This window comes from Triticum dicoccoides, chromosome 2B (assembly GCF_002162155.2).
Source record: "Triticum dicoccoides isolate Atlit2015 ecotype Zavitan chromosome 2B, WEW_v2.0, whole genome shotgun sequence".
NCBI lineage: Eukaryota > Viridiplantae > Streptophyta > Magnoliopsida > Poales > Poaceae > Triticum > Triticum dicoccoides.
The window spans coordinates 193,656,489-193,681,177 of NC_041383.1; the positions used below are offsets into that span (position 1 = coordinate 193,656,489).

The 24,689-nt window shown below is 43.3% G+C and overlaps 1 protein-coding gene across 1 annotated transcript; it reads right to left on the reverse strand.

Moving 5' to 3' along the window:
• Nucleotides 1-9,305: 9,305 nt before the first annotated feature.
• LOC119363015 (PHD finger protein ALFIN-LIKE 9-like) lies at nt 9,306-14,247 on the reverse strand. Its single transcript, XM_037628313.1, has 5 exons — nt 14,157-14,247; nt 13,980-14,012; nt 10,883-11,111; nt 10,068-10,194; nt 9,306-9,897 (listed from the first exon to the last, which is right to left on the reverse strand). The coding sequence occupies exons 1-5, from the start codon at nt 14,245-14,247 to the stop codon at nt 9,559-9,561; spliced, it is 819 nt and encodes a 272-aa protein (XP_037484210.1). The 3' UTR covers nt 9,306-9,558.
• Nucleotides 14,248-24,689: the final 10,442 nt, after the last annotated feature.

The following is a 24,689-nucleotide window of genomic DNA, read 5'->3' on the forward strand; positions in this document are numbered from 1 at the left end:
CAATCTGATGGAAGAGGACAGTGCCACCACAAACTCCATACTGAGGGAGATGAAATATTTCCTAACTCTAAAAAAGATGACTGGAGATATTCTAACTATACCACTAGGTGCGATATGGTAGTTGGCACTGGACGTGCCATATTTACCCTCCCAGGTGGTAGACAAGTGAAAGTTGTGGATGCTTTGTTGTATCCCGACTCATCACATGCTCTAATTAATTATCGAGATATCCATAGAAATGTCTTTCACATTAAAACCCATGAATACAACAAAGAGGAGTATCTACTCTTCACCAAAAATCACGGATATGGCAAGCAGGTACATAGAAAAAATCCTTCTATGTCATCTGGTTTGTACTATACGTACATCAAACCCGTCATGTTGCATACAAAGTGATTTTTAAATATGTTGACGCATTTCAAACCTGGCATGATCGCCTAGGCCATCCCGGGATCGGGATGATAAGAAAAATTACTAGCAATTCCATTGGTAATAATTTGCTTGAGTCAAAATTCCTCAATCTTCAGACTTTGTGTGCACATCTTGCCACAGGAAAACTAACTTTGAGGCCCTCGCACCTCAAAATACAAGCTGGACCACTTCAATTTCTTAAACATATTCAAGGAGACATGTGTGGTCCCATCCAACCATTATTTGGACCTTTTCAGTATTTCATAGTTCTAATTGATGCATCTACATGATGGTCACACATGTGTATTCTATCCACGCGGAATCATGCATTTGCCAAGATAACGAGGCAAGTCATTAACTTACAAGCCCATTATCCAGAAAGTGGAATTAAGTCAATTCGCATGGACAATGCTACATGATTCTCCTCACGTGATTTTAATGATTATTGCATGGCCCTGGGGATTGAAGTTCAGAACTTTGTTCCATATGTCCATACACAAAATGGTTTGGCTGAATCATTGATTAAGAGGATCAAACTCATTGAAAGACCTTACTGGATTGCAACTTGCCAACCTCTTGTTGGGGGCATGCGGTTGTACACGCCGCTTGCTTGATACATTTGAGGCCTATTGCATATCACAATACTCCCCCTCTACAATTGGTACATGGAAATCCTCCTAGCATTTCCCATCTATGTAAGTTCGGATGTGCTACATGCATCCCGTTCTCACCATCACAGCGGGCAGCCATGGGCCCACATAGGAAACTGAGGATCTATGTGGGGTACAAAGCCATCGATTATTAAGTACCTAGAACCCCTTAGAGGGGACCTATTCACAACCCGTCACACTGATTGTATATTTAATGAGGACATTTTTTGGCATTAGGGCGAGACTTCAAGTACTAGAGAGAATGTCCAGAAATTGGTTGGAATGCTTAAGCCATTTTGTCCTGTGATCCATGTACCCAAGAAAATGAATTCCAAGTCAGAAAATCATCAATTTGCAACATCTTGCAAATAATCTGCCAAATTCATTTACTGATCTAAAAGGTGTTACAAAGTCCTTCCGTCCAGAAATGCACTCGAAAGAGTGGAGGTACCAATAAAAACCACTCAACTCCCTATTCCTAAAAAGAGGGAGAGAAGTACGGCCTCTACCTGGAACAAGCTTCCTCTGACCTGGAACAAGCTTCCAGCAAGTAACAAAGCAAATTGAGGACAAAAAGCTCAGAGTCAGTAAATGCAAGTCAACTCAATGTTGAACAAGGTTCCGAATATCATATATCGGGTTCGTATCGGTTTGGCTTGAACATATTAGATGTCGGATATTGGGTGATATATCGGACAGTATGTAGATATATCGAAGGAAATATATCTATACTTTTTCCAATATTCTTGTTAAAATGTCTTTTTTTAAGTATAAAAAATGTATGGTGTCAATGCTCTAGCAAAGCAAATTTAAATTCCTAGCTTAAGAACTTGTTAATTAATAAAGTATGTAAGATAGATTCACAAAATCCTCATTCTAAGATTAAGAACAATATATATATATATATATATATATATATATATATATATATGGGTTCTACGAAACGTTATGCATGACTTTGATGATACGATGAAGTTGTAAATACATAATATTTTTTCACAGCTTTCTGATAAATAATTGTGGTCATCGACGTACCGGTCTATACCAGTGGGCATATCAGGTCAAATATCAGTTGATATTTTGGTCCATGTCGGATGATATGTGTGAAAATGATATTTACAAAAATGATATGTTATGTTTATATCCGTAGAGCCCCAAAACTGATATATCGACCTATATATCGGTCATATCGGGCTAGATTTAAAAGTTTGACATTGACAAACACCTGATGGGTAGTATACGCACAGTGGAAGGGCAACCTCCACAACCCAGCTTCAGTTTGCACAAACTGGCTGGGCCATCGGATCATCCAGACTCACGCATATTGGGAAATCACGAAGAGTCACTAGGGGTGCAGTAAATTTCCTTCAACTATATCGATTTTAGAGAATCTTTCAACCGTAAGTCTACGATGTCGACTTTTATTTTGCTGAAAAAATTATGGATACCCTTCTCACTGATCATGATCCAAGGACTATCATTGAGTGCCAAAAGCGCTCCGACTGGCCAAGATGGAAGGATGCAATACAAGCGGAAATTGGCTCGCTTAACAAAAGAAAGGTATTCACTTAAGAAATACCGACACCTCCCAATATTTTCCCAGTCGGATACAAATAGGTTTTTCTCTGGAAACAAAATAAGAACAATGAGGTAGTGAGATACAAAGCAAGGCTCATAGCACAAGGGTTCACGCAGAGCTGGCATTGATTTCAATGAGAAATATTCTCCTGTAATTAGTGGTACCACTTTCCTTTAAAAAAACATATATTAATTTGATAAAACAAGATCCTTACATCATTCGTTACAAAACTAGCCACACAGGGCGGAGCACTATTACATAAAACACCACCAGACCTGCTATCAAAACTAAATTTAGCAATCTCGTGCACCATCTTATTAGCCAGCCTATCAATCTTCACGATCTTAAAATATTTTATAAGTTTTGATATGCTCAACGCCTTCTTTTTCAGATCCACTAGAGGAGACCCATCGATGGAATCTTTTGCCAGAAAAGATGCAACAAAAGTGCAATCAGTTTCCAAGACAATTGATTTATGAAGTGTGATACTGATGTATAACCCGGCGAGGGACGCACGAAGTTTCGCTTCATCCACACAAGTACAAGAGTGAATAAAATCCCATGATGAAACCAAGACTTCACCCAGGTTATTCCTGGCAACAACCCCAACACTAGCAGATCTCATGCTCACCACGAAACTAGCATCAACATTAATCTTAATATACTCAGGATTCGACGGCTTCCAAACTCGGCCACCAATCACGGGTTGGATAACATACCTCCAATTGGCGATCACCCCCTTACCTTTGTTGCTCAAGTCAACTTGCACAGAGGCGTTTGCTGGCATAGAACATTTCCAGCAATTTCCACAAAGATAACAGAGGCGGATAAAGATTCTTTCCCTCTTCCAAAGATCAGATCATTCCTCAAATGCCAAGCTCTTCTGAACATGAATACAACTTGCTCGCGAACCAGTGACCCCAATTGGTCAAGCAGAATAAGAAACCAGTACGGCCCCATACATTTGAAAAGCTCCTCTCCAGGAATATTCCACACATCTCTCATGGCAAAACAGAAAGCACGTGCCTTAGGACAAGTCACCCGGGCATGGAAAATACTTTCATCCTCCACACCACAAATAGTGCAGATACCTAACACCGTCTGGTGATGAGCAACTCTGTTTAACTGGGTCACCAAACTGTTTGATGCAGCTCGCCAGGCAAAAATTCTTATTTTCTGCGGAACTTTGGCCTTCCAAATAACGTCCCACACCCTCCTATCCTCATTACCGACAGTGCTAGGCATTCCAGCCTCGCCCTTACAATCCTTTAGATTTAAATCCGGTCTGTACGTACTTTTAATAGAAAACATACCATTTTTCTCATAATGCCAAGCAATTTGATCGCCCTCTCCTACAACCCGAATATGTAAATTTAGGATCTCCTCAGCAACATGGTGATAGAATAAGTACTTGATTAAAATTGTCATCCAATCTACTTGTTTCGTTCATGCATAATTCAGACACCCATTTAAGTGTACTACAATTCTTCTTTACTATAACTCTGAAGCCGAAGTTTGTAGGAAGCCAATTATCTTTTCAAATATTTCCATTTTTACCATCAAAACTCTCTAGAAGACCCCTTTTTTAGCAGATGCAGGCCAAGCATAATGCCTTGCCAATTCACCGAAGTAGCTTGCGGGAAATAATATCCAGGGTGTGACCATTGGGATAATATTTTTCCTTTGAAACCTTAGCACACAAAGAATCTGGGTACACCAATAACCGCCACGCCTGCTTGGCCAAGAGTGCTTGATTAGATAACCTAAGATATCGGAAGCCCATGCCTCCTTATCTTTTTGGATTAGTGAGTTTATCTCAAGCTAACCAATGAGTTTTCCTCCTGTCTTCTTCGTCTCCCCACCAGAAATTCCTTATAATCTGAGCCAGCTCATCACATAATGAGGCTGGAAATTTGAAGATGCCCATGGCGTACACTGGGGACGCTTGCAACACTGCCTTGATTTGAGTTTCCTTAATACGGCTTGAAGCGTATTTTTCAATCCAATTTGATGATCTTTTTAAAGCCTTATCTTTGGTCGACTGGAACTTACCAACCTTCATTCTACCCTCAGGTACCGGTAAGACAAGGTACTTATCCTCACAAACTTCTGCAGTAATATTAAGAATGACCATCGTGGCCACCTGATCTTCCATGCTACACTTTTTGCCAAATTTACTCGAACACTTATCAGGACTCAGAAGCTGAACAGTTCCCACCTCATAGGTCGAGAAAATATTTTAATGACTAAGGCTTGATCTATGGACCCCTTGAAAAAGAGCAGACTGTCAGTCGCAAACAATAGATGAGAAATACTTGGAGCTTGTCTGTGCAAGTGAAACTCCTTTAGATCACCTTTATCACATGCATCCTTTAACAGCAAAAAGAGGGCCTCGACCACAAACAGGAACAAATATGGAGATAAGGGATCCCCTTGCCTGAGACCACAAGATGGATAAAAAGGTTCCAACAAATGGCCATTAAAACGAACTAAGAATATCACTAATGAAACACACGCCATAATCTAATCCAAATTGGCGCAAAACAAAAAGCCCCCAACATACTCTTTAAAAATTGCCAATCCACTCGATCATATGCGTTTGCCATGTCCAACTTATAAGCACAAAACTCTCCACACTGATCTTTTAATGTACTGAACAAATGAATACATTCGAAAGCAATAAGTGCCTTATCCGAAATTAGCCTTCCTGGAATAAAGGCACTCTGGGTGGGATAGATCATACCATCCAAGAGAGGTCTCAGTCTATTCACGAGGCACTTTGAAATAACTTAATAAATGACATTACACAGGCTGATGGGTATGAAATCTTTGATGGACTGAGGGTTCTTCACCTTGGGAATAAGGACAATGTAGTGTAATTTACACCTTCGAGCATAACACCCGAGATAAAAAAAACTATCGAGCTGCCTTTACAATGTCCTCCTTGATTAAACCCTAATTTCTCTAAAAGAATCTTGCAGGAAACCCATTTGGACCTAGTGCTTTTAATGGACCTATCTAAAAAAGAGCATCATTGATCTCTTCCTCAGAAAAAGGTTTACAGAGCTCTGCATTCATATCATCTTTGACGAGAGGTTTCACAATCAAAATAATACAAAAAGGATCAACATTAGTGTCAAAAGTGTCAAGTTGTTGGAAAAATGAATTTGTGATACCCGTGATTTCTTCCATGTTCTTCGTAAGAGACCCATCACTCCTCTTAATAGCAAAAATATATATTTTCGCCCTCCAAGAGGCATTTCTCTCGAATTTTTTTGTATGATAGTCCCCCAAAATCATTTTCTCGATACATGACCTTTGTTTCCACATAATTTATTCCTTTATAAGAAGCTCATCCCTCTCCAAAAGAATTTCCTTTCTCTCCACCATGGCCGCCTTATCGCTCCTTTGAGAAGAGCATTTAATCTTTTACGAGCAGCTTCCAATTTTTTGGGAGATAACCAATGTGAGCCTGACTCCAGGAATGCAGGGATTTCATTAATTTACCCAGATTAGTCGCCACATCCTTCAAATCCTTAACTTGCGTACTTTTATCCAATGCTCTCTAACCTGTTCATCCAAAGCCAGACTTTCCCTCTCCCAAAAAGCTTCATATCTCAAATGCATTTGAAAGGGACGTTAGGCTAATTACCGGACAACTGAATATACAAAGGATAATGATCTGACCTGGAGTAAATAATGTGTGAAACCTTGCAATGAGGGAAAATAGAAGACCACTAAGGACACGCCACCGCACGATCAAGTCACACCTTCACATTTCGATTTCCTTCCTGCTTATTATCATACGTCCAAGGCACTCCATGAAAACCCAGATCAAATAAATTGCACATAGAGAGAACTTCCCAGAAATTAGCCATGAGTTTAGGCAATCTTTTATTACGATAAAAATGCTCATATTGCCACATAGCTTCATTAAAATCGCCGACCATAAACCAAGGGCAAGAACCAAGAAATTTAATCTGCCTCAAACAACGGCGAAGCTAGACAGAACTAGCTGGGGGCGAAAGGTAAAATATGAGTGCTTGGGGGGGGCAAAAGCTAAAAAAGTTCTCATCTAAGCCCTCGCAACAATTTTTTATTCAAAAGTTGCTTCAATATTGGGGGAGGGGGGCACAGCCCCCAGTAGCCTACATAGCTCTGCCGTTGTCATCAAAAGCTTCCACATGACATAACTCTGGCTCGCCTTCGGTTCCCCATAAACCAATGTGCATCTCCATTTTGGTACCACTCTTACAGATATACAAGTCAATAAAGTGATCACCAAATTTGTTTAACTCCACAAAGAAGCATTCATCCCAGAATACCACTAAACCACCGTCTTTGGCTTTACTCGAAACTGTAAAAACATTTTTCATACCCAAACGATACCGCAAACTCTCAACATAATCTTTAGTTTGCCTTGTTTCAGAAAGAAAAATAATGTTGGGTCGGTAAGACTTATTGAGGCACACTAATTCTTGAACTGTACGAGGTCGTAGTGGTGCTACTTTCTGATACTTTATATCTTTGGTAGTGCAAAATCATCTATCTATGCAGTTGATGAATGTGATGACATTATATCTTTACGGGTCACTAGATTCGGACATGTATATGAAGATTCCTCACGGAATCTCTATCCCGAATACAAGTGTAAAACGCAACATGTATTGTGTAAAACCCAACATGTATTGTGTAAACTTCAATATGTCATTATATGGCTTAAGGCAATTGAGGCGGATGTGATACAACCAACTCAGTGAGTTCCTTCCACAATAAGGTTACTCCAATAGTAGTGATTGCCCATGTGTCTTTATCAAAAAAGTCTACAGGATTTTGCATCATTTTAGTGTACATCGATGATCTCAACATCACAGGCAACACACAAGACATTGATGAAGCACACAATCACCTAAAGATGGAATTTGAGATGAAGGATTTGAGTAAAACCAAATATTGCTTAGGTATTCAACTTGAGTACCTTCCCTCGGGAATCATGGTACACCAAGTGATCCAGAAAATATTGGAGAAATTCAATATGGACAAATCCTACCCATCTGAAACTCCCATGGTGGTTTGTTCTCTTGACGTAGAGAAAGATCCATCCAGGCCAAGGGATGATGGAGAAAAAATATTGGGACCCGATGTTCTAAACAGACTCCGGTGGCCATATCTACCAATCATTCTGAAATAATTTCATTATTTGAGGCATCACATGAATGTGTGTGGCTTCGCAGAATGATAAACCACATACAATAGTCATGTGGAATTGGTTCTATTGAATCACCTACCATTATCTACGAAGATAACGCGGCTTGTGTTGCGCAGATGCAAACATGATAAATCAAGAGTAATATCACTAAGCATATTTGTCATAAGTGTTTTTCCCCATGATCTTCAGAAATGTGAGGAAATAAACATCTTGCAAGTTAAATCATGTGAAAACCTTGCTGATTTACTTACGAAGGTTGTACCAAATTTTACATTCCAGAAATATGTTCATGGAATTGGTATGCGACGACTTCGGGACTTACAAGTATCAGCGGGAGTATCTCCGTGAACTATTCTTGTTTAAAACATCATATTGCACTATTTCTCTTTGTGAGTTTATGTTTCGAGTTCTCATCAAGGATCCTAATGAAATTTTGAAGAAGAGTCTTTCGTTGTGATGATACTACATTGGACAATCTTAGAGAGGATGATCCTACCAGGACAAGCGTGTGAAGATTCTACATGGACAAGCGTACATTAGGGGGTGTTATGATTAATTAGCACATATATTTACTAGGGAAAATCTCCTCTTGTCTAACTGCATAGCAGTTCCTTAGTGTCAAACAACGCATCTATAGGATGCACCTGTTCGACATGTCGTGCCTGTTCGACGCGTCTCTTCCAGAGGTATATAAACTGTACTCAATCCATATTATCAATCAATACAGTTGATCATTTTTACTTTAAACAGGATGGTCACATGAAATGTTTGTTGCTTGTTGCTGATTTTAAGACCTCTTCTTTAGAACCGGTAAACTAAGTTGTGTCCTTTTGAGTACCTCTGATTGCAATTTTATTTGCTTGACTTTTTTTTGAAACAAGTTACTTGCTTGACTTCAACATTGTTAAGGAATAATGCTTAATCAACAACTGACTTAGTTTAGCAATAGTTATGCGGTTATCTCTTCCGAGAGATGCTTCCCCTGACCTATCTCAATAAAAACCTTGCAATGCTGGCTGCTCTTGAGCCATTGAGGAAATCATGCTGCCCTTTGTGCGCCTCAGGCTTGCGTGCAGTTCCCCAGCGCTCGCCTTTGGCAGTTCGCGTGCCGAGAATGACACGGTCGTCCATGCCTTGCCTCCTGGGGCGTTCACGCGTCGGCTCCTGGGGACGAGTCCTTTGACGACCTCGCTGCGGCTGCCTCCCAAGGTGGCTTGTAAGGTTACGGCAGCCTGACTCAGTAAACCAACGCGTGAGAAAATAGTTGGCGTGCAATGTGACGCCCTGTTTCGGCTCTACACAGGTCGCCGTCCGTGGCACGGACGCACAAGGCCATGCTACAGGTGGCTGAAGTCGTAGTGATCTCCTGCTACAAGCCTACAAGTAGAACGGCAAGACAACCAAGCCAAATAATGGGCATTCTTACAGAAACTGTAAATAAAACGGGCAGCCCAGCTAAACAATCATCGTCGAACTATGAATTTAATTAATAGTAATAATACAACAGATATCAAATCCACATTCATCCCAGCTAAAATAAGAAGAATCCTCTACTCGAAGCCAGATTAATAAAGTTACATTTTACAAGCCCTCCTAAGGGCACGCGCCTTGACGCCTGGAAACTTTTGTTACAGCGACTGCAATAAGAGCTCAGTCCTACTACACGGCGAGGCCGGTCGGTCGCCCCTCGCCGGATGACCGCGACGGCCTTACGAGGACGGGCGCGCCCGCTTGTTGCTGCCGCTGCCGCCGCCGTTGGCGCCCATGCACGACGGGCACTTGTACTGCTTGATGTGCTCCGCCTTGGCCGGCGTGATCTTGACACACTTGCCGTGGAACCACTTCTCGCACATGTCGCAGCCGATCCAGAACTCGTCCTGCCCGTAGTTGTCCCCACACGCGCCGCACAGCGTATCGCCGTGCTCTTCCCCGCCACCGCCACCGCCGGCGGCGCCTCCACCATCCTCGCCCGCATCCGGGGCTTCGTCCTCATGATCTTCCTCCTTCAGCTGGGGCTTGGGCTGCTTCGCCCGAGGCTCCGAGGTTTTCTGCTTTCACAACGGAGGGTGCAAGTGAGACGACCATAGGGCAAACTAATATTCAGACGCAATAAACTTCAGTAGACGACCTTGGCATCTACCAAAAAGTGTCAAACTTACTTGCACGGGCAGAAGACAAAATCATGGTATGAGTAAATCAAAGGAAAAGTGAGCCGTACCATTTTATTGTTGGCCTTGGATTTGCTATTGCTGTGGTTATTGTTGGTCGGAGCCTTGGTTTTACTCTTCCCACTAACAACATCAAAAATCGTGGGAAGCTCATTAATCATACCAAACAGGCGCTTCCTGCATTAAGATAACAGCAAAGCATCAGTAACAACACATCAGGTCAACAGCGAAAGAAACAGCAAGAATCTCAGAGTAGGTGGTTCTCATTAAGATACAACATGCTTTAACCGCAGAATGTCATGGATCATCTTCTGTATACCAAGCAACTCTAATAAGCTCACATTATGAATGCTACCAAAAGTTAACCAATTCTCACTCTCATTATTATGGGTCTTTCAAAACATGGGCTAAAGTTGCAAAATGACATTAAGCAATGCACATTTACACAAGTACCCATGATACCAGGTTAAAATGTTTCCAAGCGTTTCACAAAATGACATGAAGCAATGCACATTTACACAAGTACCCATGATACCAGGTTAAAATGCTTCCAAGCGTTTATGGAAATTGCTACTGCAGGTTTGTGCAGTTTGACGAATGCATTTTGGTTACAACTCATTAGACGTGAGCCAAACAATTTCCAGCAGTCCATTCTGGGCTTTATTGTTAAGACCATGATTAAGCTGCAATTACCTAGTAAATTTCGTTTCTTAATGCTAGGCATCAAATGTGGTTATGAAAATAATATAGGAAAGAAGGAACTGCACAGATGGAAGAGAAAGAAAGCACAGCACGATACTGGCAGGATAGTAGGTAAACAGAACAGTATAGATTCATGGAAGATGAGTGGAAAGTGGAAACTCACCTGTCACTTTTATCAAATCCGAATCGAGCACCAAAGTAGAATGCAACAGATAGTAACCATGCGTCGCTGTGTACTGCAACCATGGATAGCCAATCTTTTTCCTGCATTCCATCTCGTGCAAAGTTGATGCCCAATGCTGGCTCTGGGAGCTCAGGTGGCACTTCTTCAGCAGGTAAGTTTACTTCCCAATGCTCATTGGGAAACCCATAAAGGCACAAATTTTCTTTTTCTGCAGACGAGAACACTGAGTTATGTATGTATGGACTCAGAAGAATCTCAAAGGGCTCTCACAGCATTTAGGCTGCGCTGTAACTAGATTACCCCACATAATCATAGATATGTAACTGAAGAAATAAAAAAGAAGATGCTCCAAGCTTGAGTTTGCACATAAGTTGAAATCATCAAGCATATTTGAAATGAAGGAAAGACACATGTAAACCTACAAAATATTCAATTAAATCACGTATTCATGGCAACCGTATTCCTAACAGAAGAAGCAGTATATATCATACAAGTAATCAAGATGAAGAAGGTGACGTTTTGGCACTAGGGGTCCAGATGAACCCGTTATCTGAGCCATCAAACTTATTGTATGGATCTGTGCCAAAAGCAGGGCAGACATATGGGCATGCAGACATCTTGCATGGACAGGAAGTGTACGTCAGGCCAGCATACAAATTGCAGCGCTGAATCTCACAGTCTATTTTGGCAAGCTAGACTACAGATCCGACATGACCGATGGTACATGAAACAACTAAGTGTCTGTACCATAGTACACAAAATTTAGCCGAGTCAGTATTTTTTTGAAGGGAAGGAAAGAGTCAGTCGTGGTACTCCCAGTTTATCATTAAAACATTGTACCTGCATGTACCTAAGTCCATGGGTGTTGCTTGTTTTGCATTGCCGTCTGAAATGTGCTGTGCTCAAGTTGGATTAGTGTGTGCATTTTGTTTACACCGTTTAGATAAGCTACAACACATACTCCATTGGGTTGTTGTGAGTCTCAGGCAGCAAGTTTGGGATGGCTGTTACGACTAAATAAAAGGAAGAAGAGGCACAAAGTTACCACATCACAAAAATTGTAGTGTCTCGTGTTCTTTCAAGTGGTCGCATGAGTATCCCTCCGTGGCTGCGTCTACCATTCGTGTTCCTCGTGTGAGTTGATGCTGGCCTGAAACCAAGACTTCTAATGAGCAGCTCACGCTAGCGTGGCGGCAACCATGGCACCACGTATCAGCTCGATCCTGATCTACCGCAGCAGCTTCTCCTCTGGCCACCGTCGACACCAACTGGCCTCCTGAGTACCTCACTAGGAGCAAGACGAGCAGGACATGGATCTGGTGGAAGTTTTTGTTCGGCTGAGCAGATGGGGCAGGTGTAGTTAATGGCTTCTCCCGAGCCGGTGGCACGTAACTTGCAACGATAGTTCATGAAACTTATTCTGCGTTTGTGGTGCCAAGGAAAAGACAGCAACCTCATTATTATTGCGCAGACATGGGCGAGGTCACTAATCTGCAATACAGATGAGTGTACAACCGCTAGCAGGAATGTTGGCACCACTCATCGGTCGTGACAATGACATCGAGAGTATCTAGACCTGAGAGCCAAACTGAATATCTGGATGAAGAGCTATAAAAAATAGCCAAGACTCCAATCATTACCAAGCCCGAAAATACACGAGAAGAATATCAAAGATCAAGTCATTTACAACATAAAAAGGACACCATTTGATCAAGATAATACTTAACCGTGTTATGAGCTTAGGAAGGGAAGTTAGCACACTGGAAAAAGGCAAACATACAATTGATGTAATCAATCCATTGCAGGAGAATAGACATATTGATTCATCTATTAATGGGATAAAGTTCCCTCTGAGATTTTACCTTGCATTTGGCACACTATGCATGCCGAATGACACCTCACGATAATTGCACTAACCAGCATTCAAATTCATTTTTATCCAACCCTATAGCATTCTGCCGATGAATCTACATAAGCCCATTCAACTCAATTCACCGTGTTACACTCCTAGGCAGCTAGAGAAATACGGATGCTCTCTTGGTTTCCTCCATATTCATAGTAAGTTCCTCAGAGCATTCCGATGGTTACAAGCTGCAATGGCACTATACTGTGCAGAGGGCAGTAGAGGCATTGAAGAACAAAGAAGGGGGAAAGGCTGACGACAGGGCTATGTTAGGGGTGCAAATTTACAAAACATTAAAGAATGCAATGCTAGGCAATCCTCCACCACCAATACACTGAAGGAACCAACATCGCTGTTCTTTGCCCTATGCAACAGTAGAACTGTACACACACTGGTAGACAGCAAGCAGCAAAGAAAGGCATGTCCTACTCCTATCATTGTAGTCTGCCAGTCCTTGCAAGTCAAGAACTGCATCAACCATTATTAGGGCAGAAGAATCACACCCCACCAACCAAGCAGGACCCAGTAGTGCTGAACCCAACAAACCAAACTCACATACGCACTAGCCAACTAGCAGCTCCCCAACGACCAGTGCCACCTTTTCTACTACTACCAAGATAACTACTAGCTCCCAAAGGTGGAAGCTTTCAGCAGGAAGGGACACTGATGAATTCATTGACCACTCAGTCTCTAGGGCAGCAGGGCCAAGCATGTGGAATGATCTGAGCCGTCCGTTTCCGGGCATCCGACTGGTGAGGCCTACGTCAGAGTCTCCCCTCCACAGGAGGCTCGTTATTAAGTCCAACAATTAAGGCCCTCTGCTCGATATTCAGAGGGCTTCACGCACCCTGCATATTCTATTGCGACTTCTTCGGTCCATGGATTCAAAATAAGCACTAAAATTGCGGGGAGGATTTGAAATAAAGTAGAGATTAGTCTGTTAATTCCTCAGTATTCAGAGTAACACTCAGTCAAGCATGTTTAGATGAAAAGGCACATCGATTATTTTCTAAGAAACTCCACTAAACACCCATCCCTAATTGGTAGTAGTAATTACGATATAAATGTTAATTATCTGCGAGATTATGGAAGGATAATACAGCAAAATCTGCAGGGAAAGAGCAGCGAAGAACAGCAGGGCAGACAGACAGACAGACGCGAGAATTCACTCACCCGGGTCGCATTGCCGGAAGAATTCCTCCACATCTGCAGCAAGAACAAAGGCAGAAACAGTCAGGAGAAAAAAACAAGGCGAGAAATCCCATGCAACGGCAGCGTAATTCGGAAAGCCGGAATCTTCGGCCGCCGAGAAGAAAAACCAATCTGGCGAGCGAATCTGCGGCGACCTACCGGTGGTGAGCGCGCGGGCGAGGCCGTTGCGGCGGCCCTTGTAGTCCCGGAAGACCTCCTCCACCGTCCTGGGGTTGTACTGCGCGTCCATTGTTAACCGCAGAGGATTCGAGCGCGGGGAGGCGGAGGGGGAGGGGGGAGCGGAGGGGATGGGTACTGTGCTTGTGTTTTATTTTGACGTCTTCGGGGTAGTATCTTTTTTTTAGGGAAGTTTTAAAAAGAGGAAAGAGGGGCGGACGCCAAGGGTGGGACTGCGACTTAAGTGGATTGGAGAGCACGGCGGACGTGTCCGTGCGGGTGGGGCCCGCCGCCCGTGGGACGTCCATCCATGGAACGGAATGGATACGTGTATCTTTTTCTTGTGGGCGAGTTGCGTCAGCGTGCGTGCGTTTTTTCTTGCACATTTTTACGGTGTCCTTTTTTGCTCTTGTTTTCGTTTTTTTGGACTTTTTGTTCCTTTGTCTGCATGACGTTGGTCAGTTTCCGGTTGCGGATTTTTTTTCAAGAGTACGCCAAGAGCGTACCTAAACTTTATAGAAAGGAGAAATAATTATAAGAAGATTGTTCTGGCCCTCACCATAGGTCGGCGATGCCAATGAGACTCCCACTCCTACTCCTACCATACACGACTACTCACATAACTGTTGTACACTCCTTGCTCCTGCCGCTAACCAAAGTCGTAGCTCTTGGTAGATCTTGGTGGAAAGTTCCTCTTCATTGCTTATGCATTGGCCATCAAAAACTCGTTCATTCCTTTGCTTCCAAATACTCCAACAAGTCAGTAGCACCAGCAAGTCAAATCCCTTCCGATACCTCTTGGGGATCCGCTTCCGGGCGGTTGGCCACCAATCCTGTAATATCTCTATCGCAGAGAGAAGCATCTGCATGTCAATCTGGGCCCACCGGAAGCATTGTAACCACACTTGCCTCGAGTAAACACATTGGAGCATTATATGATCCACCGAGTCTTCCTCTTGATCACAAAGGAAACACACCGATGTTGCGTCCTGTAATCCATGCCGAAATCTTCGATCGGAGGTCCAAAGTCTTCGTTGCAGTGCCAACCACATGAACAATCTGCAACCCAGTGGGACGCAGCATTTCCACAGTCCTTTGGCGCATCCTAGTTTGACAACCCCCTCGTTCATAATTTGGTAAGCAGATGAAGCCGGGTACTGTACCGATGCGGACCACTTCCAGATCGCTTGATCCTCCATAGAAGTGTCAAGATCTGCAGCACTTAAGATCTCCCGTAGGTGGATGAATTGGACAAGTCCCTCGGTGGACAGTTCCCCTTTGATGTCATTGATTCAATTACTCGAGGTCAGCCCTTCCCTTGCCAACTGTCGATTCACCGTTTGAGTTCTTACTTGTGCTACTACCAGCGGTGCAATTTCCGCTATGCGGAGACCCTGGATCCATCTATCTTTCCAAAACAAGATTTGGCTCCCATTGCCCAAAGTCCAATGCACTAAGCTAGCGAAAGTTGCTTGCATCTCCTTGTCCGCCGACATAGTCAGGCCCTGCTAAGGTTTGGAGTTGTCAGTATGTCTTAGCCATTCCCATCTGAGTCTGAGGGCAATTCTTTGAGTATGTAGATTTATCACACCCAGCCTGCCAAGCTCCTTCGACCGGCATACCCGGCGCCAGGCCACCAGAAACTTTCCACCATGGATCTCCTTTGTTCCTGCCCAAAAGAATGCCTTACATCCTCTATCGATGCTATCCGAGGCCCACTTTGGAGCATTAGCCACGATAAGATGATGGGTAGGCCTAGCCCTCACGACGTTGTTGATTAGAATCAACCTGCCAGGCCTTGTTATCAGGCCTCTCGTCCATCCTGGCAGAAAGTTGAGCATTGCATCAACCATTGGCTGCCACTGATTGCGTGTTAGTTGCTTGATCGAGAGTTGGAGGCCGAGATACTTGCACAGGAAATTCTAGATCCTCCAAGGTAGGGTTGCGGCTACTCTCTCGGTGTCCCTCAAGTCCGGCCTAATCAGGATCGCCGATGATTTTTGGTAGTTAATCTTCAGTCCTGAGGCCTCTCCAAAGATGTGCATTACTTCCTTGACAAAATCTAGATCCATGTGTGTCAGCCTGATGAAGAGAACGACATCATCTGCATAGATCGAAAGCCGTTGTATCGGAGAGCATCCGGGCATCGGGCTTAGGACTCCAGTTTGTTGGGCCTGAACAATGAGAGCAGACAGAGCATCCATAGCAATGACAAATGGGAGAGGGGAGATTGGGTCGCTTGCCTCGGGCCACAAGCATGCATGATCTTCTCTCCTATGTTGCCATTAACAATCACTCTAGAACTGGTCGAGGATAACAGCATGGCAATGAGCGATCTCCATCTACCTGGGAATCCTTTCTCATGAAGCAGTTCAAAAAGGAACGGCCAGGACAGCGAATCAAACGCTCTCGAGATGTCCATCTTCACCATCACCCCCTTAGCTTTCCGTTTGTGCAAATTCCTCGCCACTTGACGCACAAGCATGAAATTATCATGAAGGTTTCTGCCCTTGATAAAAGCTGATTGGTTTGAGTGAATCATCTCCTCCATGCGCCCACTAACTTTGGATGCCAATAGCTTGGCACAGATCTTAGGGATGTTGTGGAGCAAGCTGATCGGTCTAAAATCCCCTATCTCTGAAGCATCCGTTTTTTGGGGGGGATTAGAGTTATCAGCGCCTTATTGAACCTGCCAAAACCTCGTCCATTATCCAGCATAAACTTCTGAATTGCAGCAATCATGTCTCCCTTAATTACGGGCCAGGCTTTGTGGAAGAAAAGCCCAATGAATCCGTCCGGCCCCGGCACTCTGTCAGCTGGTTTTATGACATCCCAGATTTCCTCCTCTGAAAAAATGGTGTCCTGATCTGACAAATCGATGGCCTCCATATTCAGATATTGCAAACCAAGAGTGAACTCTCTCGCCCTGGATGTGTCCAAAATCTCCTCGTAAGCCTGATTGAAAGTCGTCTCATTTCCCTGTTGATCGGTGATGATCTGTCCTCTGACCGAGATCGTCAGAATGTAGTTTTTGTCCTTCCTCCTGTTCGCAAGAAGCTAGAAGAATTTTGAGTTTGCATCGCCCTCACGAAGCCATTTGATCCTAGATCGCTGCCTAGCAATCGTTCTTTCCAACGAAGCCAAGCCAAGCAGATTCTTCTTCGAAATACCATGGAGCCATCTCTCCTCCGTAGTCAGGCTTATGTCTTCCATGGCCTTGTGAAACATCTTGATAACCAGGCTCGCGATTGCCATCTGAATTTTGACATTACCAATCTTTTTCTGCCCCCAAGCCATGAGAAATTTGGCGGTGTTCCTAAGAAGCTCATCAAGGCGCTTATACGGATCCGTGATGCCCGGCGGGCACACCCAGGCCTCCTTCACAGCCTCCTCGAATCCATCGATCTTGGTCCAGAAAACTTCAAACCTGAAGCGCATGGGTGTGAGAATGTGTTCCTCCAAAGCGAGGTGCAGGGAACAATGATCAGAAATGTCAGTGGGCAGCGCTTGCAGCATGCAATTGGGGTATTCCAATTCCTGTCAAATGAGATGAAAGCGTGATTGATCTTGGTGAGGGTTGCTAGCTCTCGTTCATTATTCCAAGTGAATTTGCGGCCATGAAGGAAGAGTTTCTTTTAGTTCCATGTTGTCGATAAAACGCCTAAATCTACCCATCATCCTCCTATCAAGGTTGGCGTTGCTCTTGTCAGAAGCACACAGGATGAGGTTGAAGTCGCCAATCACCATCCAAGGCCCCGGGCATAGAGCACGCCTTTCCACCAATTCATCCAGGAAAGCAATCTTTTCCGTGTCCCCCTGGAGGGAATACACAACAGATAGCCACCAGGGCGATCCCACTAGAGGAGCGACATAGCCCGTGATGAAATTTGAGTCATTGACCAGGTTAGACACCTGGACTAGAGTCGAATTCCATGCCAACAAAATACCTCCACGTGTCACAATGGCAGGAAGATAGGCAAAACCGTCATACGTCGGACCAAGACATTGCAGAATAGTAAAGCGGTCCACCACAGCCAATTTGGTCTCCTGGATACAAATGAAAGCGACATTGATAGAATCTACAAATTCCCTAAGGGCCTTCTTCTTGGCCGGACTATTGAGGCCTCTCACATTCCAACACACGAAATCCACATTGGTGCCAGACATCAAGAAGTCTAGCATCCAACTGGTAGTAATCTACTTACTCAGGCAGTGCCCACTATCGTCTCTCCATCCAGCCTATCCAAGTCCATGGGAATGGACTTGCCAAAGATTGTTGCTATCACTCTAAGTTGACGCTCCTGAATAGGTGAGTCAAATATCTCTTTAAGCATTATCATAGCACTGTCCTGGACCGCAAGGTCGTCCTTTGCAACTCCCAGAGTCTTGAGCAGAACCGCTTCAGCAACAAAGCTTTTTGCTTTCTTGGCGCCGCAGTGCTCACCGAGCGAGTGGTGCGTCTAGGAGTGAACGGGTCCTGCCCCATATGCACCCCTTTGATTGTTTCAATTTCCTTAAGCAGCGGTGGTGCTAGTTTCTTGAGAAGACATGCATAGAAGGATTTTAGCTTCCCCATTGCCTCTCTTTCTTTTTCCGTCAGGCAAGGATGTTGCAGTACTCGTCTTGTGTAAGCCTCATGGGCGAGAGTGTCATCTGCTCCGTCCCGTTGCGCGGTGGCGTGTCACGGGGCCTCTCTGGTTCTCTTTATGTTGTCCAATCTGCTCAGACGACATGTATTTGGGTGACTCACCGGGGATTCATGACAGGTGGACCGTCGGCACGTCCGGAGCCACAATCATGTGGTGTTGTGCGGCAAGCCCACGTGCGTGGTCTTGCACGTTGTCCCGTACGTGACGGGCCAGGCACCAACCGCGAGGCTGGTTTGGTCGCGATAATCGAGGCTTGTGTCACGCCTGCAGGCGCCGACTTCGCGTGGGTGCCCTCTATCGAACTGGTTCGGCTCGCGCATGGGGCCAGCCTATCAACACTGTTTGCCTTGTAGCGGGTTGTGTTTGAGTTGTTTTGTTGGCGTTGCTGGGTACGTGCAGGCGGGGCGCATGGTGCAAGCCGAACAACCGAGATGTCCGGCAATCAGACGCACGGTCAGACAGGCCCCACCGCGCGCGCACCCTGTTGGCGTGACCAAACCGGCTCAACCGGAGACGAACATGCGGGCAGACACGCCGACTGCCCCAACGCTAGTCAATGAGTGCCGGGCAAGATCAGTTACGTTTTGCTATAAGTTTGTTGTTTTATGCCGCCCGACAAATGTGGTGCACACACTAGCAGCATATCGTCAATTTTAGGTGACCCGACCGTCGTCACCGACCCGGCTAGGTGAGCGAGCGAGCGCTCGTGCGGTATTCTGTTTTTCTCCTTCACACCTTACTAAATGTGGTGTAGAGATCCTGATACATAAAAATGTCGCACACCTCCTAAACTAGCGGTATGGGACTAAACTTTTAGCACCATCACTTGTCGTTTTCCATGGTCCTATAGTTTGAGATTTCAAATATTCTACATGGGCTAGGCCCATTATTTCTAACGATCCTTCACCAGATCTCAAATACCATTTAGAGACTTTTCTTTTCTCGTTGCTTGTTTAAGACACTAGTGTTTCAACAGAGGGTATTAAGTTGAACTTCTACCCAGAGCTTTAAGCTACATCCATCCAGAACTTGACAATGAGACTATCACTTGAATTGCAAATTTTGTGTGGACATATTTCACTCAAAGTCTTAACCAGTACCTAGTTGTCAGTAGGCTACCCTGTGGTTTGGAGCATATACACCGTACTCCCTGGTCTCTTCGTGAGCTTGCTAGAGATCATCCAAATCTCATAGAGTGCAACGTTTACAGTCAGAACTCATATAGGTGCATTCTTTCAAGATTGCTTTGTAGGACAACATCTTTGCTAATCATAGCCAGTAGAACCACACTAAGGCATGTTGCCAACTTGCCTTATATCTCTGAGAGTTCTGCATCTTCATCTAGAAACGACCATCATATATTACTCTCCTCAATTAACCAATAGCTTGTCCTTCCCAGATCCTAATTCACGAGATCTCCGGTCACAAAGGTTGGTTTACTACTAAGGTGTAACATATATGGGTCGCATACCCATCTCCCTCGATGCATTATCTATCACATTTCGTGATAGTCCCTTTGTAAAGAGATCTGCAATGTTTTATCTGTTTGATTATATGTAACAGTTATTACTCCGGAGTTTCTCAACTTCCTGATGGACTTCAAACGTCTCTTCATGTGTCTTAATGACTTTGCATTATCCTTAGAATTGTTCACTTAAGCGATAATTGTTTGGTTGTCACAACTAATAAGAATAGTCGTTACAGGTTTTTCGACCACAAGCAAGTCCATCAAGACCTCACGCAGCCATTGTGCCTCAATAGTGGTTGTGTCAAAAGTAGTAGGTTCAACTTCCATAGATGACCTTGTCAATATGGTCTATTTGCAAGACCTCCATGACACTGTGCCACCTCCATGAGTAAATACATACCCACTTATGGCGTAGAGTACATCAACATCGGAGATTCAATTCGAATCACTATATCCTTTTAGCACAACAGGATGCCCTGAATATTGAATTCCCCTCAAATAGCGCAAGACCCTTTCTAATGCATGCCAATGATCATCACCCAGGTTGGACATGAACCTACTCAGTTTGGTCACAGCAAAAGAGATATCTGGCATGTTGCGCTAGTAAGTACATGAGTGAACCGATAATTTAAGAGTATCTTAATTGATCTCTCATTTGTTTCTTATTCTTTCTGAGTGTCACACTAGGATCATAAGGTGTTGGAGAAGGCTTGCTATCCATAAAGCTGAACTGGCTCATGAACTTTTGAACATAGTGAGATTACATTAGAGTAATCCTACTCTCATCCTTAATAAGTTTGATATTTAGAATTACATCAGCTTCTCCCAGATCTTTCATGTCAAACCTCTTTGATCGAAAAGACTTGACCTCATTGACCGCAACAATGTTTGTACCAAAAATCAGTATGTCTTTCACATACAAACATAATATAACACTATTGCCCCCACCATGGCGATAGTAAACACACCTATTAGCCCCATTAATAACAAATCCCGCAGAAGTCAGAGTTCTTCCAAACTTCTCATGCCATTTCTTAGGTGCCAGTTCCAGACCTTACAAAGATTTTAACAACTTGCATACATTTCTCTCTTCACCCTTTACCACGAACCCATCAGGTTGATCCATATAGATTTCCTCTTCCAACTCTCCATTTAGGAAAGCATCTTTACATCCATTTGATGAATGATAAGACCATAAGAGGTTGCCAGGGAAAGTAGCACCCGAATGGTTGTCATTCTAGCAACAGGTGAGTAGGTGTCAAAGTAATCTCTGCCTCTTTTTTATTGTAGCCCTTGCCATAAGTTGTACCTTGTACTTATCAATAGCACCATTAGGCATTCAGGCCTTATATAGCTTCTTTTTGAGCACCCACTTACAACCATAGGGTCCTTCGGTTAGCTCCCAAGTTTCATCAGAAAGAATTGAGTCCATCTCATTATGAACAGCTTCTTTCCAATCATCTACATCCGGAGATGCATATGCCACATAGACCAGCTTGAGCGGTCGCTACTTTCATGTTTCCCGGTGAACGTTTTGTTTTTATCCCAAAAAAGGTGCGAGAGGGGGGACTCCAACCAGGCACCCCCTGCACCATTGTGCATGCCTCCAGCACTTAAACTACAACAACTTTTGTGTACAAAACGCACTAAAACATGTATGTTTGTTATATGAAGCTATACTTTTTAAAAATATATATTTTTTTTTCATTTTAAAAAATACAAAAATCCAAATTTTTCTCCATTATTGGTAGAACAATAAACCTTTTTTAGAGGGGATTTTTATTTTTCTAAACTTGGCATGTGCATTTTTTTATTATATGTAACATGACATTTGTAGGCCCTTTTTAATGCCCCACATGGCAATTCTTTAGTGAAGAGCATGGTATTTTAATAATTAATAACATCGCATTTCTATTATTAAGAGCATGTCAGTTTTATTATTAGTAGCATGGCATTTTTATTTTTAATTACATGATTTTTAGTTTTTCAAGAGGGATGTCAGTTTTATGATTAAGAACATGACATTTTTATTATTAATAACATGGCATTTTTATTATTAGGTGGGTGGCAGTTTTATTATTAACATGTTGGTAGTTTATTATTTTGAGCATGACATTTTTGTTATAGTTAGCATGGCATTTTTATTTATAAAGAGGATGGCATTTTTAGTGTTGAGATGATGGCATTTTTTTAAAAAAATTGTTCCATGACAATTTTTCTGGGCTTATCCATATAAAATATTTTTTATCTAGTGGAAATTTTATAAAGTAGCACGGTAATTTTCCTTTTTTTTCCTTTTAGAGCATGGCATTTTATTATAGTTTTCTGTATTTTTAGAGCATGGCGTTCTTAATAATTTTAGCATCGAAAAAAATTATAGATCGCTATCATTTTTTTATAAAAAGTTTTAGCATGGCAATTTAAATTGAGGAAAAACACTTTAACTGGGCCTTTTGGGTCTCAAGTTTTCCCTGCCCCCAATGACCAGAAACGTTCGCTGGGGGATGCCTCTCCGAGCGAATGAAACATGCAGCTAGGAGCCCCCTCCCCTGGCGTCCGTTCCCCGGTTATTGTGCCTACAGAGGACATACTACATCACCGAAATATGGCTACGTATGATACCAGTCCATTGTGTGGATCCCCGAACAACTGAAGACACTCGCTAATGGAGTGCAGCATGGCAAGGAACATTTGGGACCTGTCCAATGACTCGATGGTGGAACATATATGCATGATGTCTACTACACAACTTTGTAGACTCATGTTGGGCCTCCAAGCGCAGAGTTTTGTAGTATAGTAGCAAATTTCCCTCAAGTGGATGACCTAAGATTTATCAATCCGTGGGAGACATAGGATGAAGATTGTCTCTCTCAAACAACCCTGCAACCAAATAACAAAGAGTCTCTTGTGTCCCCAACACACCCAATACAATGGCAAATTGTATAGGTGCACTAGTTCAGCGAAGAGATGGTGATAAAAGCGTAATATGGATGGTAGAAATATATTTTTATAATCTGAATAAATAAAAACAACAAGGTAGCAATCGATAAAAGTGAACACAAACAGTATTGCAATGTTTGAAAACAAGGCCTAGGGTCCGTACTTTTGCTAGTGAAATCTATCAACAATGCTAATCTAATCGGACCATATAACCATCCCTCAAAGTGTGATGAAGAATTAACACCAAGTTATTCATTCCGATCGATCTATCAAGAGTTTGTACTAAAATAACACTAAGTTATTCTTTCTGATCAATCTATCAAGAGTTCGTACTAAAATAACACCAAAGCAAATTCAGATTCATAATAGTCAATCCAACAGAAGGAACCTCAAAGAGTGCCCCAAGATTTCTACGAGAGAAATAAAAGACGAGAACATGCATCAACCCCTATGCATAGATTGCCCCAATGTCACCTCGAGAATCCACGAGTTGAGTGTCTAAACATATACCAAGTTAATCAATATAATACCCCATTGTCACCACGGGTATTCATATGCAAGACATATATCAAGTGCTCTCAAATCCATAAAAATATTCAATTCGATAAAACGAAATCTCAAAGGGAAAACTCAATTCATCACAACAAGATAGAGAGGGAGAAACACCATATGATCCAACTATATTAACAAAGCTCACGATACATCAAGATCGTGCCATCTCAAGAACATGAGTGAGAAAGATTAAACACATAGATACTGGTACAAACCCTCAGCCCCGAGGGTGAACTACTCCGTCCTCATCATGGTGGTCACTAGGATGATGAAGATGGCCACCAGTGATGATTTCCCCTTCGGTGGTGTGCCGGAACGGGCTCTCAATTGGTTTTTGGTGGCTACAGAGGCTTGTGGCGGTGGGACTTCCGATCTAGGGTTACTGAGGGAGTTCCGGACTAGGGGGTGTCCGGATAGCCGAACTATCATCATCGGTCGGACTCCAAGACTATGAAGCTACAAGATTGAAGACTTCGTCCCGTGTCCGGATGGGACTTTCCTTGGCGTGGAAGGCAAGCTTGGCGATACGGATATGTAGATTTCCTACCTTTGTAACCGACTCTGTGTAACCCTAGCCCTCTCCGGTGTCTATATAAACCGGATGGCCTTAGTCCATAGGACGAACAACAATCATACCATAGACTAGCTTCTAGGGTTTAGCCTCCTTGATCTCGTGGTAGATCCACTCTTGTAACACACATCATCAATATTAATCAAGCAGGACGTAGGGTTTTACCTCCATCAAGAGGGCCCGAACCTGGGTAAAACATCGTGTCCCTCGTCTCCTGTTACCATCCGCCTAGACGCACAGTTCGGGACCCCCTACCCCAGATCCGCCGGTTTTGACACCAACATTGGTGCTTTCATTGAGAGTTCCTCTGTGTCATCACCGATAGGCTCGATGGC

Excerpts from the sequence above, each read along its gene's own strand:
- LOC119363015 (XM_037628313.1), bottom strand. The coding sequence starts at position 14,247 with ATGGACGCGCAGTACAACCCCAGGACGGTGGAGGAGGTCTTCCGGGAC. Across the intron at positions 11,112-13,979 it reads CTTCCGGCAATGCGACCCGG|AAAAAGAAAATTTGTGCCTT; the intron begins GTGAGTGAATTC and ends TCTCGTCTGCAG. Across the intron at positions 9,898-10,067 it reads CCAAGGCCAACAATAAAATG|AAAACCTCGGAGCCTCGGGC; the intron begins GTACGGCTCACT and ends TTGTGAAAGCAG.